General features: G+C 44.1%; 1 protein-coding gene across 1 annotated transcript in view; it reads left to right on the top strand.

Annotated features, from left to right (window-relative positions):
* TPH2 (tryptophan hydroxylase 2) overlaps positions 1-21,505 on the top strand; it is an 82,763-nt gene that overhangs the window by 13,661 nt on the left and 47,597 nt on the right. Inside the window, exons 6-7 of the mRNA XM_006191102.2 lie at positions 15,847-16,043; positions 17,778-17,913. Coding sequence (XP_006191164.1) covers positions 15,847-16,043; positions 17,778-17,913 — 333 coding nt within the window. The remainder of the gene's footprint in view (positions 1-15,846; positions 16,044-17,777; positions 17,914-21,505) is intronic.

Below are 21,505 nucleotides of genomic sequence, written 5' to 3'. Positions count from 1 at the left end.
TACATAAGACTTAGCCAGTGTGTATGTGTGTGTGTATGCAAGCTCGTGCAACAGTGCTGGTGGGATGGGGCACAGGTGCTCCCAAATCCCAGGTCGGCCTGGGCCATGGTCTCCAGTTCGCCATGCAGTAAGGAAGATTTCCTTTGGGTTTCACAGAAAATAAAGATGCAATTGCTAATTGACATAGGTGTTTTTCTAGAGCTGATGGCTTTCCGACTGAGCAAAGGAAAAAAATGTCAATACAATAATTGCTTAAAACAAACTCGTGATTCAATCTGATTTTCCAAACCAAAGCTTGGAACCACTGGTCTGTGGAGCAGATTATTTGAAATTGGGGTGGTCCTGAAAAATCCGGCATGTGAGGTCTCTTCAAATATAGTTTGTTAATAATAAAATTAGAGACCACTTGGATACCGGGAGAAGACTTTCATTCCCTGTTGATAATTCATTCAGGCTTTATGAGCACTAAGAAGTCAAATATATGGTCAGAAATGTCGATGAAGACGGAGTGCAGATATTTTGGTGGTGGTGTAGCGATGGGCAGGATGGAGACTGAGGTGTCGATAGGTAAGGGGAAGAAGAAGATGTGAAATCCAGAATAATGGATATCGAAACACTTTAAGGAATTTGTGTTGAATACTGTATTTTTCTGTGGTAGTCTTGAAGGGATAAAGCAGGGGGAAAAAATCAACCCAAGCAGAGAAAAATAAAAAAAATTCTACTTGACGATGAAAAACAGCAGGCTCAAAGTCCGTGTTACCATGAAACGGGAAGAGGAGAGGGAGTGGGGCCATGTCACATGCTGAGACCCTTGGTAGGTGCCACTCAGGGGAGATGCTGATTGACAGCTCTGCTGAGAAACAGGATTGATTACCCAGAGGCCCTCCACCCGCAGACCTGCCTGAGCACTGGGGAGGCCTAATTGCCTCACCAGTAACAGTAGAGAAACATTCATCAGTGCAAACATCATTCTCCATGGATGACCCGAGAAGGAAGGCAGTGAACGAGGAGGGCGCTGCTTCCAAAATCATCCTTGAGACAGCATGCGGATCACATCCCCGTCTTCCGCCACCCAAATAAAAGAAATCCTAGTATAAACAGAAGAAGCAGCACCCCGTGATTAGATGATGGGCAGTGTGTGTAGACGTGCAGTTAGGAGGAAAAGGAGGTGTGTGGGGGGCAGATGGCAGTGTGGAGGAAGAGACAATCAGGACTGTGATAGCGTGGCGGTTAGGTCTGGCTGAAACAATCCAGTTTTCCATCATATTTTAACCCTGGCATTAGCTTTGCTGCGTGTCTGTGGGTTAAACAATTGCTGTATGGTTGGGGAAGAAGAATCAGTAATACATTTTTTTCCAATCCACTAGAAAGAAACACGTTTTTCTTTGGGGGCTATTACAGTGATTATTCCTCAGTAGTAGGCATGCATATTTAATTTAATTATGTTTTTGGTGGGGGTAGAGGTAGTTATTTCGATCCATCTTGCTCTCTTGGAAAGAGGCCCCGAGCCCTGACTTTAATTATGCCGCTCTTGTTTGCCTAAATTGATTCTGAATATTACCGTGATGGTGTGTTATGACTGTACTTTCTCCTGGTTGAAATTCAAGTGGTACATGAATTTCATGGTCTTCTCATGGGGCTGCTTCCTCTTTGATTGATTTATTTTTTTTAGTCCATGTAACAGGGAAATGCAAATATCCATAGGTAAGGTAAATAAGGGAGTTTCAACACGCCAGAATTTGCTTAAAGTTGAAAAATCCCCTAATTTGCCAAGAGAACTTATTTGATTTCAAATTCAGGGGTCCAGGTGATTCCTTAACATCTCTTAGCCTCAGTTTTCTCCTCTGTAAAATGGAGATAATAGTATCTCTTCCTCTTGTCTGCTGGAAGTGCTTTAGGGATTAAGCAAAATCAATGGATCGTTGCTACACAATGTACTGTATTATTAGCTTAATCAAAACAATAATGAAAGAATCTAGACCAAAAGCCTGAGGTTCCTCAGACTCCCGAACCCACTTGGAGGGTTGCTTTCTCTAGTTTCTTTTATGATCTGAGAGGCAGTGTGTGCAGTGGTTAAGAGGGCAGAAATTAGAGCTGCACTGCCCGAGGTGAATTCCAGCTTTCCTACTTCCCAGCTGAGAGACCTCTGTGAAATATTTGTCTTCTGTGCCTCAGTTTCCTTATCTGTAAAATGGGGTAACTCTCCTACTGCTTATGGGATTGCTGTAAGGATTAAACGAGCTAGTGTATGAACAGCACTTTGGAACTACAGAGGAACTACTATATAAGTATTTGCTAATATTGTTAACAGTATTTTTCTTACTTGAACTGATCTTTCCTTTTTGTCTACCCTCATGCACCAAATCTTTCTATTACCTTTTGGGGAACACATTTCTTTATTCCCCTCAGCTAAGACTTTCTTTAAGCCCTGACTTCCACCTGATTTTTACACTGCATTAGTTATTCATTTCTGTGTAACAGATGACCCCCAAACTGGGCAGCTTAAAACAACAATTATTTTCTCACAACATTTCTGAGGGGCAGGAATGAAGGAGCAGCTTAGCTGGGTGATTCTGGATCAGGGTCTCTCATGAAGCTGGAGTCAAAGCGTTGACCAAAGCAGCAGTCATCTGAAGGCTTGACTGTGGCTGGAGGATCTGCTTCCAGTATAGTCACCCACATGGCAGTTGGCAGGAGGCCACAGCTTCTTGCAACCTGAGCCTCTGTGCTTTTTATAACCTAGCTTCTGAAGGGACCTTCCATCACTCCTGATATGTTCTATTGGTTTCATAGCGCAACTCTGACACACTGTGGGAGGGGACTACACATAGCCCTGAATACCAGGAGGCGGGGTTCATTCAGAACTGTCTTGGAGGCTGGCTACTACATGCATCTAACTTGTACTCAATTTTATTTCTTTAAGACCCTCCCTAACTGCTTTCCCACAGTGGGTTCCTGCATTATCTGCCAAACTAATTTTTGTGAAAGCAGAGTTAGCAGAACAGGTGGCAGATGTATAGGCTTTGGAGCGAGACAGAACTGGGCTTGAATTCCTGCTCCATCACTTACAAGCTCTGTGGCCTTGAGCGCTGACCCAGCCTCTCTGGGTCTCAGCGCCCTCGTCTTAAAATGGGCACCATGTCTGCCGCATATGGTTCAGAGGATTATCAGTCATTACAGATACCAGTTGGTACTAACTGGTGTTGAATCTCTGCTAGATACAATTATTATTATCCTGTGTTAAGTACCTGATGGTTCCTAGATTCCAGGTAATCATCTGTTAAGCTCACTTACAATGAACATAGGACCTTAAGGAGTGAATGAATTAAAGAATTCCAGGTTCCACAATGGACTGGGATAAAGGAGCTTTTCAAAAACGTATATGTGTGTGTAGATTACAGTTTCATGTAACTCATGCACACAGCTTGAACTTCAATCTGAAAAACTGACCTTCTCCAATGCCTTCCCAGGCCAGTGAGTCTCCAGTAAGGTTAGAGAGGGCAGGTTGGGGCTGGGCTCTGCTGGACTCATCCCTGAATGGCTGATGGTGGTAGAAATGTTCACGGAAGCTGGACCTCTCGGCTGTCATGATCAGGCAGTTTTAGCTTCTTTTTGTTAAATTCCTGCCATGAGCTGGACACCATGTTAAACATATCGCTTATGTTCTTTCATGTGAGTCTAATGATTCACAATAGATTAGTCATTGTACTCATTTTGAAGATGAGGAAGCTGAGGTTCAGAGACATTAAGAAACATACTAAAGGTGACACAACAGACTCTCACTGAATAAATACCAGTTATTGATGCTCTAATTTCTCTGAAGTTGGGCAGTAAATTGAAGAGTAGAGTTAAAGCAAATCTCTGAAGTCTAGGTTTACTTCCCAGATGACTGCATAGTTTCTGAGGAAGGTCACTGTCAAATGTGGCTCTCTTAGAGAATCTGCATGTCTTTCTTTGCTCAGGAAGCCACATCTTTCTCTTCTTTTTCTTCTTCTCCGTTTTTTTTTTTGGTCTGGAAGTGGCTGTAGCCCTACACTGACATAGGCAGCTCACACACAAGTTGAAAGTAACAGTGACAAGAACGAAGGGACTTGGCATTTTAAAAAGTCGTTCTTCTCTTTACAGAATTCTCAGCATATCTGAAATGCACATAGTTCTTGCACGTACTTAATACATTTAAGACTTTATGGAGCCAAGCCTCAAACCAGCCCTGTCTGACTTCAAGACTGCTGTCTCTCCCAGGGCGCTCGGGACATCTGTCTGTCCCTGCCCCACATGGTGGATTCTGCTCTGCTCTCTCAGGCCTGTGCTTTTCTCCCACCCAAAGCCCGACCCTTGTGGGATATATAACAGCTGGAAATAAACACAGCTGAGCTGAGGCCTGAAAAACAATTACCAGGGATTTGTCCTCTCTCTGCTTTTTTCTAGCTGCTAGCCTATTTACTTCTTGATTTTTTGATTTACAAAATTGCACCCTTTGTGATTCATTTGCTCCGAGAGTGTAAGTACACAGCTAAACAGAGACTCTAAAACAAAATAGCCCCAAATGGGGACTAGCAGATTTGAAAAGTGCAATCACCCAGCCCAGCAGGCTCATTCAATTTGAGTGAATTTGTGAATATTTCTACTCAGCGCCATCAGAGAGAGAGAGAGAGAGAGAGAGAGAGAGAGAGAGAGAGGGAGAGAGTTCTCTCATTCAGCATGGGGTGGTGATGATTCTAGGTTCCTCTCCCCATCAAAGCAGAGAAGGGCATTTTTGAGCCACCTTCCTTCCTCCCATCCACAGCCCCAAGTACCACGTGTTGTCAAAATGAAACCCTCTGCGGCTGAGATTCAACAATATGCCTTGCATTCTAAGATGCCAAATAGATCCACAATTATGGAATGGATTTGCTTGTAATAACCATATTAGGCTTGGAAGCCAGCATCTCACTTCTCAGGAGGTCTCCTCGCTTTTTCCCTTTCACTAGATGACTCAGCAGGAGTCAGCCACAGGCTTGCAAAGAACAGAAGGGAGGTGGATGATCAGAGACAAAGGCTCCAGATAGATACAGGGTGGCGCTGTTTGCTGCCCTGCCTCTTTCCTCCGGATGCCCCATCCTGCGCCTACTGGGGTTTCCCTGCTCACAGGTAGCTGTGACGATTTGGCTTATGTCTGGGCTGGAGGATTACTGGTGCTGAGTTTTTCCTAGGAGGGATTCGCAATGACTGCAACTTGCAGAAAAATAACGGGTGGCTCCACCTCTCCACCCTTCCAGAAATTTCACTTGACCATAGCATTTCTCATTTCATGCGAGAAGAGGCATGATTTATGGATGCCACTTAGTTTCAGAATGCAGCTTAAAGGAATACATTACTAACAGGAGTCACAAGTGCCACATTACCTGTTTTTAGATAGGAGAATCTTAACTGGAAATACCACAAGTAGAAGGGGGAGGAAGAATGAGAGGGAAAAATTATGCTTTCTTAACAGGGGAGAAGAAAACTTAACTGGGGGAGGGGTTTGCAAGTTTTAATCCTTAGTAACATTTTCCTCATCAGTTTCATTGGCAGATGGTCACCTTAATGAATTGTGGGCTCTGTTGTGAGGTGGGACCAAGCTTTAATTTTTTTCCCCCTTCTCTGCCTTTTGGAGAAGAGGCACCTGAGAAGGCAAATATGTTTTCTCCCCGCCTGAGCTAATTTTATCCCATTCCATTATCTGCCATTGATTTGCTTTCCCAGGTTTTGAATGAAACTGAGATATATGTGGCTGTTTGGGTACTTTGTGATTCCTGCGTAAACACCAGTTGTTGATACTTTAATTTCTTTGAAATGGAGCGGTAAATTGAAAAGTAGAACAAAACCAAATATTTGTCGTACTGGGATCATTTCCCAGATGACTTGAACAGTTTCTGGGGAAGGTCACATTAGGGATTTCAAGAGACCTTCTCTTGTAGAATTTAAATACTTTTCTTTCCCCCAAAGGCCACACTCTTTTTTCTTTTTCTTTTCTTTTCTTTTTAAACCTGCATAGCTGCTTCCATTTGACACAGGTGGTCTCATCCACAAGCTGAAAACAAGAGCAACAGAAGTGAAGGACATGGGTTTTTGAAGAGCGATTCTGCTCTGTGCAGAATTCTCAGTATATTTGAAATGCACAGTTCCTGTAAGCATTTAAAAGACATCAACCCTTATGGGCAAATCATCTTCATGCCGAATGTTTCTCTCTACCTGAAGTTCAACTCAATGGCTCAGAGGAAGGGAGCCTGAAGTTCTCAAAGACAGACAGAAAAGGAAAACTGATTTAGCAAGGGTTTCTCTGTTTCATTTTCAGGGCTTGGTGGGTTTTTTTAGATGTGCACCAACGCCTCAGTAAGATGGTGTGTGATAATAGCACGGTTCCCACAGCGGTGGGAGACACTAGCACAGGCTGGCCGGGAGCCCTCACTGCCGAGGACAGAAGTTGCACCGCAGTCTAACTCTTCCACGGGGAATGAGGTATGAGTATTGTCACTCTCCACGAACATGAAGGATTAAAATTACTTCCACAAGTACTGTCGGAGAGGTGAATGGATTTACGAAAGAGGGCAGTTTTTCATCTCCAGACCCATTCCCGACCCTGCAGGGAAGTGATGAAATTGTATTCATTTCTGTCCCCCTGGAGGAAGGGAACCAGGTACGTTGAGGAGGTGTTGGGTGCCAGGCTTTGGCCCCCTGTCACTGGCAGCTGACATTTTGTTTGATCCTCTGTGTTGGGCGGTTGTCTGTCTTCCCTCAGTTTCGATGAGGAAACGGAGACCAAACTCAATGCAAGATACATGTTGGGGACTCAGTGCCTTGTACTGAGGTGTGCTGATTAAGAGTGGGGTCTCCGGAGCTGGCCTTTCTGAATCTGAGCACCTGCGATGCCACTTACTGGCTATTTGATCTTGGACAGACTGCTATGTCTATAAGCATCAGTCTCCTCAACCATAAAATGGGGGTACTCAGAGTCCTCAATCACCACATAAGGTAGCATTATGTGACACAATCCATCTCGTGTGCTATTCTATTATTGTTATGGTCACAGTTAAATGGATGGATGGATGGATGGACACTATCATTAGAGCCATGAACTGCAGGGTAACTGCATTCCCTCACCTGCTGCTGAGAGAGGTCGGGGCCCAGCACTCAGCAACGTTTGGTCCCTGTTGATCAAGATGTAAGATATATGGGATTGAACTTGGAGTTCAGGGAGAGCCTGGCCTCGGTCTTTTCATCCCAGTGGCCTGAGATCACTGGCTGCCGTTGACTTTCAGCTCCTGTCTGGATTGCGTTCTCTGAGTCCCCCTTCCTGGTGTGTGTCGAGCAGGCATGTGTCAGTGGAGGTCGGACCCACTGTTGCTATTGTTGATACTTAATTTCATGGTCGTTTTGGCAGAAGGAAATCACTCCTCTAGAAGGCAATGAGGGCTTTCTGCGACGTGGGGAAATGGTGGGAAGCCCTATCCTGGGGTGCACAAGACAAATAAAAACAAATCATTTCCAGGAGTTAAATCTTCCCTCTCCCTCAGGCTCCCTAGGTGCAGTGGTTTATTTTCATTATGTCTCTTATAAAGGCAGCACCAGCATCAACCATGTGAGCGAAACAAGCTAACGTTTTTATGTTTGCTACCGTATCTGAAAGTTCCTTAGGGCCCATAGACTCATTTACGAAAATTCATGTGCGCGAAACTCATTTGCAAAAGCAAATAAAATATGTGATCACGAATGCTCTTTACCTGCCTGGCCTAGGGGACTAGCTGAAAATGAGCTCGGGCCCTTGCAGTTTTCTCTCTGGTGCAGTTCAGTGGTCCCAGGCCACCCGGTCTTCTCATCAAACGAGCTCTCGTTCAGCCACTTAATGTCAGATGACTTGAATGGTTTCAAATCTTGGTATACAACTCAAGACTTGGTTGTTAAGTCATTGGGCTGAGTTTTGAGTTTCCTCTTTGAAAAATAGCATTTCATCATTGTGCCTGGGGCTTCAAAAAGATCGTTGAAGCTTCATTCATTAAGATGTCCAGTCAAGGAAACATCTCTGTGCTTAGCTGTTTGGTCTGTCTGTCCCTTTGGGTTTGTATCTGTTGCTCTCTTTCCTGATGAGAATTTTGTCTACAAGTGTGATGGGTGACAGTGCCTGGGAAACGTGAACTGAGAAAATTAGGAAAAAAAAAAAAAACCCTACATGAATAGTAAGCAGTACCTAGGGATAATTGGAAGTTACCAGAAAACTTATTAACATCTCCCAATCTTTGGAGTTTTGTTTTCCATAACAATAAAAATACACGAGGTTAAGACAAATATCCATCTGCCAGACTCTCTGACAAACGATTTTACTTTTTCTCAAGCTTTAGATGTGGAGCTTGTTTTGGTACAATTGGTAGATTTACTTACTCAACAAACATTATTTATTGAACGCCTATATGTTCCAGGCTTCCTTCTGGGTGGCAGGGATATAAAAATGGACAAAGCAAACAAAAATCCCTGTCTTCAAGGTGTGTACATTGTGATGGGGAGATAGATTTAGCAGAGTCATATTTTTGGATATTTTTCTTTTTTCTCCTGTGTATTACCGATAGTATTTTATCACAAAGTTATTGAGTGTCCTTTATGGTCTGAATTCTAAAGTGTGGTTCTATCAAATTCGAGCGCCTTAGACTTTTCTCATGGACTCTTAAAAATCAGTAGATAAAAATGGCATTTGCTTTCGGGTTAAACTTTAATGGAATTCATCCACTTTACTAAGGCTGTTTTTTTTTTTTTTCCTGGCTGGTAGCAGTATTTTCCCCAGATTCAAAGACTCCACTTCTAGTGGAACATTTATTAACTATATAGTTCTACTCTGGGGACACTTGGCTGCAGGTGATACTCTTCATGGAGGTGGTACCAACCAGCATAGTCCGAGGTCACTGGCTGTGGGTGGGAGTCAGCCAGTACTGATAGAAATTTCTACACATTGATGTGTGATCTCAGGTGTCAGGCATATCATAAACATTGGGTGATAATTAATAGTAAATTTTGTGAATGATGAATGTTTTAAAATTACATTAGATAAAAATCAAGATTATTCTTAGAATAATGTTAGAATAATGTCAGTCTCACTTTTTCATATTCTTCTGTGCTTTCTTGGATGAGGGGAGGAAAAATTGCAGACAGATGGCTCCCTGGAAGTGATGTAGAATCCAGGGTATGCCCATGGAGGAGTGCAGTACACGTGTCATAATTTGGGGAGGAACAGAGACCTCCTACCATCGTGTTCCAGAGTAATTTTTCTCCGAAGTCTTTGTCCAAACCCATAGAAGAGCCGCTGATTGCTAATGAGTTGCAAAGTTGATGGATTTTTTACATACTACCTCTTTTCATTTCCCTTCTATACCCTTAGGTGGAAATGTCAATCAAGAGAAAAATGCCTAGGGTAAGGAAGGAAAGAAAAGATGAGGCAGAGAGTTTATTCCAGGGAGAAAAATAGCTCTTGAATAAGTGAGGTATTTCCTGCCCCGAGGAACATGTAATGAAATAAAACGGAAAATGATTTAATTCCTGTTTCTATCAGATTCACCAGTCCCGTTAACCAGTTCTTCGTTTCCCTTCTGCTCTGCTTAGTCCTTGCCACTGAGGAAATCCAGCTGTTTTCAAAGAACACAGTCTGGGTTGTGTTTCAGCCAGTCTTGCCATCCTGATGTAAATCCCATCAATTGCAGGTCCTCACATCCTCCTCCACTGAGCAGGGGAATTACTTCCCAACACTGGAGTTCCTGTAAAGATAACACAGGCAGAGAAACTGCGTCTCACCTGAGGATTTCTAGCAGCGAGGACTCCAGGAGGTAGCCAGCATGGACCAGGATAATCAAATGCTTTCCAATTCCTCAAATTAAAAAAAATCTATAAGAAAAGGAGCTTGCTGTTGGACCTGCTGGAGGAGAAGATCAAATAGTTAAATAAAACAAACGCTTATTCATCTGGCCATAGAGAGAACTCCTATAATTTCAACCTCAGCGGGGTACACGTCCCTGGATTTCAGTGTAAGAATGTGTTTGTTAAACAGTGTTGCTCTGGGTGGGGAGGGTATAGCTCAGTGGTAGAGTGTGTGCTTAGCATGCATGAGGTCCTGGGTTCAATCCCCAGTACCTCCATTAAAAAATATAAACAAATAAACCTAATTACCTTCCCCCTCTTCCCCCCAAAAGAGCCTTGCTCTAATAAGCTCAGAACGTACGTAGAATAACTCTGTCCGAACCTGCCCCTAGTTAGCTCTGTCTACACACTTTCTCCTCTCTCCTCTCTGCAGAGAATAGGCAGGTTTTTCAGAATCATCGCCCTGCCTCTAGGAAGAGTGGGATTTAACCTAACAGCCTTCAGTATTTCCGAAGAGAGTTCCTAGTCATTTCTGAGTGACGTTTTGCACCAGGAAGCTTTTCCTAGGGTCTAGCTAAATCCCGGCTGTGAACGTTTTAGTCCTTTCCCTGTTCTGTTCGTTGCTGAGCGATGTTTCCCTATCATGCTTAGAAACTCTTTGTTTGCCCTTCTTTGGCAAGAGGGCAGAATCTGCAATGAGGAGAAACTACTGAAAGTTGCATCTGTTTTTCTCCAGTGAGTTAGGAATCTGTGAATGCCAATTTTGGTGGTTGTTAAGAATTCTGGAATCCCAACGAATTCCACATACGTGGAGGGGACTCCCTGGAGACCTAATTACAATATTCACTTGTAATTAGTTTGTCGAGGCGTCTCCTCTTGTTGGGGTTTATACCAACATAAAATGGTCTTATTTCCCCTACTCCCTGCTCTCAACTGTATTCTGTTGAATCCTACTTTCCTGCGGGGAAGCGAGTTCCTTAGCAACATCTAATTTCCTGTCATTTTCAATTATTCGTATAGTCTCATTGGGGTATTTAAGACTTAGTCTTGCTCATTTAAAAAAAAGATTAATCTCAAACTTGATTCAAAGTGTATTCTCCCTCCTCCTCAGTTCTTTGGAGAGAGAGTGTGAGAGTGAGTGAGTGAGTGTGTGTGTGTGTGTGTGTGTGTGTGTGTGTGTGTGTGCGGGCATCACGCATGCGCTCCCACAAGTGCTCTGGTTCTGAGAAACCTTTCCTTCTCTCTTGTAGGACCTCGCTTCTCTGGAGTTGGGGGCTGAGGGGAAGCAGGCAGGAGGCTGAGGGCTTTTTACAGGACTGTTAGAATGTCTGGGGTGGGCTGGCCTCAGGCCACTCTCACCTTTCTGATGGGGTGGTCTCTGTTGGAATGTTCTCTGCATACTGTTATGTGTAGTTTTCTCCAGGAAGGACCATTTCCTCCACCTTCACCCCTGCAGATAATGCTTCCTGCCTTTCCACGGCCTTGTCAGTGCTCACAGCATCATCCTTTCCTCCAGGTGGGGCACATCAGGCTATGGGCAGCCCTCACGCACCTGCCCTTTAGTGCTTCCTCATCAGGGGCGATAGGAGCCCCTGGACTGTTCTTCTGTCTCCTGAAAACTAACCAGAACTGGACAGGGTGGGGCTTCTCCATCTTCCTACCTGGCACACCATATCATGTCTCTTGGAAATTTCTAGATTTCACTGGGCATCAGGCTCCATGTTCTCATGAACCTCAAGTTCCAGAGGACACCTGTCAAGGGTCCCCTTGGTCCCCCATAGCACGCCATACTCCTGGGCTCCTGGACTGCTTTCTCAGGGACCACGTCTCTACTGCTCCACTCCGGTGGCAGCGCCAGGGAGGCAGATGGTCCCGCCGCTCAGCAAGTGTCCAGATGGGAATGGCGATGCCAGACCCTACTTCTCACAGGTGCCTGCAGTCCTTATCAATGATTCTTGTGGCTCAAACTGCTCTCCTCCCTTAGGGAAGGAGGAAGAACCTTCCCTTCCCCTCAAACACCGTCCTCCCCCCAAAACCTGCACATCTGACTCCCGGTTAGACTGTGGGTGAGGTTTGGGGGTAGGGTGGGAAGGGTGGTACTAGATGAGTCTGTTGGTGGTAGAGCCATTTCTGCTGCCTCCTGGCAAGCCCTGCAGGGAGATGCTGGCAGCAACTGCTGGGAGCTTTCTCTGGGGTGCAGAGTACTCACGTGACATCAGGTGTGAGCCAGAGCAGACTTTTAGGATGCTGGGATGTGATGCCTGCTACATCCGTGTTATGACATGTACCCTTAGAATGGACATGTAAAGATATGCGGGTGTATGTCCTGGGCCCTAAAAGGATCAGGACACCCCTCTGCATTCTTCCGTACACCGTTCACAAAAAGCCCATAACCCATTATAAGTACAGCGGAGGGTAACACCTTTCAACTTTTCCCGTGACTGCCGTTTTAATTTTTCCAATTTTTCCAAATGCCACATTTCAAAAAAATAAGTGGGTGCCCCTGCACTGCTGGTGCCCCACGCACTGCCTCCCAGTCTTCCCGAGAAGGTTAAATGAGAGAACAAATATGAAAAGCACTTTATGTGGTCTACAAATACATGCTAGTATCATGATTCCATGATTGTATATGAGATTTCCTACGTGTAAGTACACACACCTACAAGCCTTCCTTTAATTTGGTATGTGAAATGAAGCTGGTGTCTGGAAGAAATTTTTTACTTCATTGGTGTGTATTAATCATTAAGACTATAGCCAGTCTTGAGCCAGACTGACTGGGTTTCAAGCATGGCACCATGATTTTAGGCAAATAGCTTAATTTCCTTGAGCCTTAATGTTCTCGCCTGTAAAATGGGGATCTACCGCCTGGAGCTGTTGTGAGAATCAAATGGGTTAAGTTATATAAAAATACTTAACTTTAAAAAAGTTTCTGGCACACAGTAAGTTCTCAGAGATGAGTGATTACTATATACCTGTATTAACTACATAGAAAAATGGGAAATGTCTTATTTTTTCTGTATTTGGGATATTTTTAATAGAAATTAAATGGATAAAACTAGCCTTTACTAGCCTTTTAAAAATTCAACTGCATTTTTACCTTAAATGGTTACCCAGGTTATGGGGGTCAGAGCAGTGTGAGAAATCTCTGGATGTGATCGGAGTCAGACTTAACGTGTTCAGGGAGCCCCAGTGCACTGCACTGGCCGTTAACTCACAGAGCAGGCTAGTGGGCTGCTCAGGCAGGACAGACAAGTGGGAACAAATGAGTCTACACATGACCATTTGTGATGCTGGAGATTCATTATTAAGTAACAGGTAGTTATGGATGGTCCTCAGCTTAACGATGATTCGACTTCATGATGGTGTGAAAGTGGAATGCATTCTGCAGAAACCGCACTTTGAACTCTAATCTTTTTTTTCAAGCTAGTGTGATAGGCTGTCTCATTTTCTCTCATGACACTGCGCAGGGGCAGGAAGCCGCAGCTCCCAGCCAGCCACCCGATTGCCAGGGACAACCAATGGACCTATGATCATTGTATAGGCATACAGCCGTTCTGTTTTTCACTTTCAGTTCAGCAGTCCATAAATTACATGAGCTACTCAACATTATTACAGAATAGACTTTGTTTTAGATGATTTTTGACCAACTGTGAGTGTGCCGAGCACATTTAAGGTAGGCTAGGCTAAGCCATGATGTTCGGGAGGCTAGGTGTATTAAAGGCATTTTCAACTGACGGTAGGTTTATCGGGAGGTAAGCCCACTGTAAGTGGAGGAAGATTTGTGTAAATCTTTTTCCCACCTGAACGCACGCTTGTCTTTTTTCTGCTGCTTCCTGCTGGCTACGTTTGGCTCCCCTTTGAAATGCTGCACATTTGCAGATTGATATTGAACAGAAAAGTTTGACCTAACGATTCTTTTCAAATGGCTTCTCAATATTTCATGTATTGTTTCAGCCTCATTGCTTTCTACCTTCTGACGGCGCTCAGCCCTTATTAGCTTTATTGGCTTCATCAACTCAATTTGATTTCATTGAATTTTCTGGAACCAGAGGCAGACCGTGTATGTTTTTATTTCCTTGCATCCTTTCTATTTTTAATCTTTCCATTTTCAGCTTTCTCCCAAATTCATCACATATGCTAAGTCTTAGCAGTCTTGATCTACTCAGCAAATATTTGAAAGGGTTGTAATTTTTTATTTGTTATCAACAGTCAAATTTAAACAAGGCTAATCTTGTTCTAATTTGGTTTATCATAAGCCCTAGTCTTGGTACTTAGAGAAAACAAATGTTAATTTCTGGGGTTTTATTTTTTCAGTGTATGTTATTTCCTTATCCTTTATGTACTACAATTAATTAAAAAAAAAACTACAAATAATTTGGGGTAGTAGGAACCACATTTGGACCTGAAGCTTAACCAGAAAGCGTTCTGGTAAGAGCACATGGAAGTAAGCAGAGGGTTAGGGGGTGGGGATCCGCTTGTGAGCCTGCTCTTGTTACTGCCTTATTTCCCGCTTTTACTCCCTGGGGGGCATTTCTGAAAGCCCCCCACTTCTGTAGCTGCCACAGCCCCGAGGGGCAGCTGCTGCCTGTGCACCAGCTCCTGGGCTGGCTGAGGTGAAGGATGGATTATGTAGACTGCAGGGCAGAGCACCAGCTTTCTGTGTATGTATCATGTGTCTTTGCTGACTGCAGGGGCAGAACTTGTGGTGAGTGGCCGGGGAGGGCAGTGGGGCAGTGCTACATGTAACTGCCGAGCATGTCATGAGAAGTTTTCTGAAACCCCGATTTCACTTTCAGAATACATATCTTAATCAGAATCCAAGTTGGGATTCTGGCTCCTTAAGCGATAGCTTGCAAAAGCACATGTCCTTGTTTTGCACTTTCTACTGGCCCCACATGGTATCAGGGGCTCTGGTCCCTGCTCATGGTTGCTGGTTGCTGTTAAAAGCATTTTTAAAAAATTGTTTGTTTGAAGTATAATCAGGTTACAATGTTGTGTCAATTTCTGGTGTACAGCATAATATTTCAATCATACATGTATAGTTTTTAAACTCACCTTTCTTTCTGTCAGGAAACCTGCAGATTCTACCTGGCCAGCAAGGCTCAGCTTAAGTTGTGCCTCCTCCAGGAAGCTCTCCCTGATTACCCCAGTATAGGGTCGCCTCTCAATAGCCTAAACCAGGAGCCAGCTCTCTGCTGCCTGTGGGCCCATGGCCTGTTTTTGCAATCCAAATTTTATTAGAATGTAGCTACGCTCATGCATTTACGTATTGCCTATGGCCATTTTCAAGATCCAGTGGCAGAAGTGAGCTGTTTTGATAGAGACTATGTGATGCATGAGCCTAAAATATTTACTTTTTGGCCTTCTAGAGAAAAAGTTCGCTGACCTCTCTCCTAAACTTCGAGGGCTTAATGTGTGCACCTCTCAGCATGATGTGCATTAAATGCTCCTATTTTACAGTTTGCAAAATTTTCACTTTTAAATTTAGCATAGTCTTCCAGCATTTTCCAGACATTTTGCTCAACGAACAAATAATCTGAAAATTCCATTTGGCGATTAGGGTGAGTTCCCCACAAGGGACAAAGAGGGACCCACAGCCTATTTTATTTTCAAGAGACAACATCCATTTATTACTGTTGATTGCAGAAAAGGGTCTCAGAGCACAGCTTTGTATCTAAACCAATTCCGTCCAACTCCGAACTCTCCACTTGTTACTGATCTCATCTTCAGAACATAAATCTTGTCAAATGTCCATAAGGCTATGTGAAGCTGTAACTTACATCATTTACACAAAAGTTTAAAGTGACACACATGCAAAACTAAAAGGTTAGCATTTACCATAAGAAGTAACACTTACCGGGATCATCCTTTTGGACACTCAGGCGTCCCGCTTTCCAGGAATCTGATTTGCATAGGTATGAAGATGAGAAAACACTCAACTCAGCGACCCAAAGCTAGATTCATTCATTTCTCTTCTTTCCCGTCTAGTGGTCAGCCCATCCCCAGGGTGGAGTACACGGAGGAAGAAACGAAAACTTGGGGCGTTGTATTCCGCGAGCTCTCCAAACTCTACCCCACTCACGCTTGCCGGGAGTATTTGAAAAACTTCCCTCTGCTGACTAAATTCTGTGGCTACAGGGAAGACAACGTGCCCCAGCTGGAAGACGTCTCAGCTTTTCTGAAAGGTAAGCTTCCCATGGGCTGTCTCTTTCTAGCCGACATCCTCACGGGCCTTCCCAGTACACACGGGGCAGTAATTGCTCTTTTTCCAAATAAGGAAGAACTCCCTTTGACTTAAGCAGAGGCGCAGTGCACCATCAGTTACCTGGGCCCCTGCAGGAAGCAGAGGGGAGACAGACCCGGCTGTTTGCCTGGCCGAGGCCTTGGTGAGGTCTCTCTGATGGGCTGTTTTATACGGCGAACCCCAAAGGATATTGGCAAGCCCAACTTCTAGCAGCTTTTTTCTGATGCAGGAACGACTCTGCTGGGCCACCTAGGTATGGAATGACCTCAAAGATGACTTTTTATTTGCTTTGTTAAAAGTTAGGGACTGGATGAAGAAATATCATGGATCATGTTGAACGCTGGTGACTTCCCTCTGGGGGAGTCAGTCAGTTAATCAAATCCCTATTTTTAAGTATAAATTGTGTGCCAGGGACTGTTAGAATGACAGGTCTGAGGAGGCCTGAGAACAGGGCTATTTCCATCCAGGTACCAAAAATCCCAGGATGGACTTGTTTTATATGTTCAATTGGTTTTTGTCTTTAAAAATCATTTCTAACCATTCTGAGGTGCTCCCCTAATGAGCTGAGGTTTTCAGGATGGGAGCCTTTACGATGCTGGTGTCAGAGAGAAGAAAAACCCTCCTGTTGTAAATTTTCTGGGCCTTCGTAGGCAGCCCTTAATGGGGTTAGCACTATAGGGGGATTCCATAGATTTTATTGCATTCTGCTTATTTTGGTTTTTCCTCTTTCCACAAACCAATAGAAGATGTACTGCTTTAGTGTACCTCTTCAAATTGCGGTAATTAATATAATTGTTTTCATAATATCACAGAAAACAACAAGATGAGATGAAGGATTGGATGGTATTGACAATAGCAAGCTTTAGTGTGAACTGATTCTGTAATATGTGGTAGGCATCACTTTATTTATTTATCTATATTTTTAGCAGCGTCCTTGAGGTATAGTTTACATAATATAAAATCTACCCACTGCAATTGTACAATTGAGTGATACTAGCAAATTTATAGAGTTGTGTAACCATCACCAAAATCCAGTTTTATGACATTTCCATCACTGCAGAAAGTTTTTTTTTTTTTTTTTGTCCTCTTTATAATCAACCGTTGCTCCCACCCCTAACCCTGGGCAACCACCAATCTGCTTTCTGTCTTTAGATTTTCCTTATCTGAACATTTCATGTACACAGAATCATAAAATATGTGGTCTTTTGCATCTGACATCTTCTTTTTAATTTATTTTTTTATTGATGCAACATTAGTTTAGAACATTATATAAGTTCCATGTGTACAATCTGTATTTCTACTTCTGTGCATACTACAGCAAGCTCACCGCCAAAAATGTAATTAGCATCACTTTGGATTACAGTCTTCTGCATATTTGAGCTTTCCTAGCCTAATTTGGCTTCTGAATTTAAATCCTTAAAATTTTTTTCACCTTTCTTTCCATTTTAATGAACGTGTCTTGTTCCCCTGGAAACCATCATTCGTGACTGTATATTCGTCATCAGAAGCCACAGACGTGATAGCTGTTAACAGTATATTTCATTCAATTGTCAAGAGTTTTAGGACCTTGGTTACTTTGCCTCTGGGACATCCTTTTACATAACAGGAAGCCCTGCTTGGGCCGTCAAGTCCTATTGGGTTAATATTTAGCTGGCTCTTTCTGTTGCCTCTTTAGAAAGGTCTGGCTTTACAGTGAGGCCGGTGGCTGGATACCTGAGTCCTCGAGACTTTCTGGCAGGACTGGCCTACAGAGTGTTCCACTGTACTCAGTACGTCCGCCATGGCTCGGACCCCCTCTACACCCCGGAACCGTGAGTACCCACACTGGAAACGGGGGCTGGGCAGGGACCACCACCCTGGGAAGCGGTCAGAGCTCACTTTACTTGAAAGTAAATTGGGCCCAGGAACCCTAAACTCCACTGAGGTTATCCCTGCGCTTAGGATGCTGTTTTGCCTGGATAGTCTTGTGAGTAATGGGCTGCCAAGGTCCTCACTGGGGAGCAGAGAGCCCATGGAGGTTCAGGCAGTTAAAGCAGCTGCTGGCAGCGGAAGTGGGCAGGGATTAGAGCCGAGTCCCTGAAGCCCCCTCCTCTTGCCATGAGGACATGAGGCTCATGGACCAGGTAGGTCCCTGCAGGGTCACTACATTGTTTTTTTCGCTCCTTTCAGCTTCCCGGAGAGTGTTTTCAGGGTAAACAAAGGTTACTTACAGGACTCCAGACATTTGGAAAAGAAATGCTTCTTAAAGTGGAGTGAGTGCTCAGAGGAGTGTTGTCAGAGAGAGAAAGGCAATCTCTAAATCTGGCACAGAGAGTGTACAAATGGCCCTATTTACAAATAGCAGGCACTTTGTTAGTTCCCTTTGAATAACTGGCCCTCCTGAGACCTGCACTAGCATGCCAACAGGTATGCAGAGAGAGAGAGAGGGCAAAGAAATGAGATTTTAGCCACAGAAGTCTATAAAATTTGGGGGATAATGTGTTACATTTTTACCAAAGTACTTTCAGCCAATTCATTCAGCAAACATTTATGTGCAATGCTAGCAGGGAGGTGCAGTGGATTCAGAGATGAATAAAATATAGCAGCTGTCTTTTTTTTTTTTTTATATAAAGCCATTCACATCCTGGCAGGGGAGATAGGAACATAAATAATTATGAAAGAGCGTGGTTAGGGCTGTCGTGGGGGTGTGTACAGAGGGTTAGGGGAGCAAAGGGAGGGAGCAGTCCCCAAAGGCTTTTCAGAGAGTGTATAAAATGAGTGGGGGTCTAGAAGAGTGGATAGGAATTTTTTTTTTTTTTTGGATAAATCAAGGTGGGGAGGGAAGGAAAAGCTTTCAAGTCAAAGAAGTCAAAATAAATAAATAAATAAATAAATAAATAATAACCAGAGTAAAGATGTGAGGCACGAAAGCGGCATAAATGAGCAAGGCTTGTTACATGAGAGTGGCCAGAGCACAGGTATGTGTTAGGGGTGAAATGATTCTTCTGTCCACAGTGTAAATAGTCTTTTGTCAAAACAGGACATTTGGGTGTAATTCTGTGGGGAGCAGGGAGCTATCCAAGGTGCTTAAGCATGATAGGGTAATTATGTCTGAGACAAAGATGATGGGGTGGGGGCTGGGGGCTGGGGAAGTGTGAAGAATGAACTAGCTAGAAAGCCAGCAGGGGCTCCCATTCCAGTGAAGGAGTGTAGTTTATAAGGCATTGAACTGGAAAAGGTTAGTGGGATAGGACAAGAGGTCACCTCTGTGCAAAACATCACCAAGGTGGAATTAACAATATTTGGTGACTATCACAAGGATGGGGAGACCAGAGGGTCTCTGAGGCAATGCTAAGGTTTTTAGACTGAGGGGCCTAAGTGGGTAGCCTTTTCTAATAATAATTGAAAACACTGGAGGGAGACTAGGCTTGGAGGGAAGAGGGAAGTAGAGAGGGAGAAAAGAGGATTTGGGTTGGGAGCGTCTTGTCTTGGAGGTGCCCATGGATGGGACCTCCTGAGGTTGAGAAGCCCTTGGTAGTTAGAAATAAGGGCTGAGAGGTCAGGAGTGAACTACAGTTCCTGCTATAGATTTGAGTGTTTTCTTCTTCTGTGTTCCTCTGACAATACAGACAAGAGGAAGCTATGTCAGAGCGAGTTTCCCAGGAAACTTGGGGTTTGCTAACTTGGGGTTGTTTTTCTAGGCTCTTTTTTGGGTGGGTTTTACATCATTCATTTATTTTTTAGATTATTGTTGTGCTTTTATGAGTTGGTAATAGAAGTACATGATGCAGCATCCAGAGCTTACAGAAGGGCATACTTTTCCAGCCTCTTCTGTTCCCTCAGCACCTACTACATCCTCCCCAGGGGCCACCACTGCTCCCAGTGTCCACCGTATCCTTCCAGAATACACTGTGCAGAGACAATTTTTTATAAAGATCCTTCTACTGCTTATGTATTGCAAAGTCCTAAGTCCCTTCCCAGCCACACGCTGTAGTTTGAAGCTATGAAACATTAGACCAGGGGTGCTGTTTCCCGCCCAAGCACTTTCACAGGCATTGTCTTTGAAATGCAATTCCATTTCCTCAATTGAGAACCAACCAGAGGGCAGCTTCTCCAATTTGTGAAGTTCACCTTGGCTCCTGTGCTTGGTACTCGTCCTCTGTTTCCACATAACCACCTCCAATTGCTGAACTGTTGTCAGGGAGGCAGGGCTAATGAGACAAAGGTGAGCCCTGAAGACTCAGGTAGAAATGAGAGTGAAAGCAGCAAAAATACATTATCTGAAAAAAGAATTTGATTTCCCTTTTCTGTTTGGGTAGAACATATTTTTACCCTCACAGCTCGCAATACGTGCTGGATTTTAAACCTGACTTGTTTCTACAGTTTATGTTTTAAAACTCTGGCTTCTCTAAACTGGCCAGGTAATGGGACTTGAATTTAAAAAGTAGATTGGATTGGTTTCCTGGGGAGTTTGCTGGCCTGGAGGACAGTAGGGGAATTCCTAGAGAATCAGTGACTCTTGATTTTCCTGGTGGAAAGAGTTGCTTTTCCGTGTGTTTCTACCTGGATTGAAAGGTCACTGATTCTGCTCTAAGTGAGGCCATATTCCTGCTCTGTCTCCCTCTGCCCGAGCACTGCCGCAGGTAGCCATGCCGCTCTTCCTTGCCCCATAGCTACATACTTTGATTAGCTGTGATCGCAAGCAACTTTGTCGCTAATCGAGTATTGAAGTTTGCAAATGATTTCCTTTAAAAAAATCAGTGGGTCAAACCCAAGGTTATTCCAGTAATAGCATCCCTGTCACTCCGTGGAATGAGAGGGAAAGAAGCAATGCTCCAAATTACGTGGGTGTGTGAGCATCGCCGTGTATGTGGATGGTGGCAGAAAAGCAGTATGAGAGGCCCCACCATCTCCTGCTCTCCTCTTTACTCTCTGAGAAGGCTGGTGTGGCTCCTGCGCCCTCTGGCCACCTCATCTTTTAGAACAGGGTTTCTCAACCTTGCACTATTGATATTTTGAGTCAGATAACTCCTCGTTGTGGGAGGCTCTCCTGTGCACTGTGAGGCGTTTAGCAACAGCCCTGGCCTCTACCCGCTAGATGTCAAGAGGACGCTCCCACCCCTGCCAGATGTGATAACCAAAGATGTCATCAGACGTTGCCAAGTGTCCCCGGGGGGGGGGCCATCTCCCCCAGTGAGAGCCACTGTTTGAGAAGATGAAACTTGACAGGTCACGTTAACATCGCTGCTCTGTCTGCCAGTTATTGTACCCCTTCCTTTTAGAAGCAACCTGTAGACTTGGCTTCCTTTCTGAACCAGTGTAGTGTTCCCCTGTTTAGCTTCTATTGGTTCCCTCTTTCCTATTGGGAAAAATGTCTGATCTCATCAAATCATGGGTTCTGCCTCCCTGCCCGTCCAAAGCCTT

Source organism: Camelus ferus, chromosome 12, assembly GCF_009834535.1.
Source record: "Camelus ferus isolate YT-003-E chromosome 12, BCGSAC_Cfer_1.0, whole genome shotgun sequence".
NCBI classification, from domain to species: domain Eukaryota; kingdom Metazoa; phylum Chordata; class Mammalia; order Artiodactyla; family Camelidae; genus Camelus; species Camelus ferus.
Note: the sequence above shows the minus strand (reverse complement) of the source record. Positions and strands in the feature narration are given on the sequence as shown.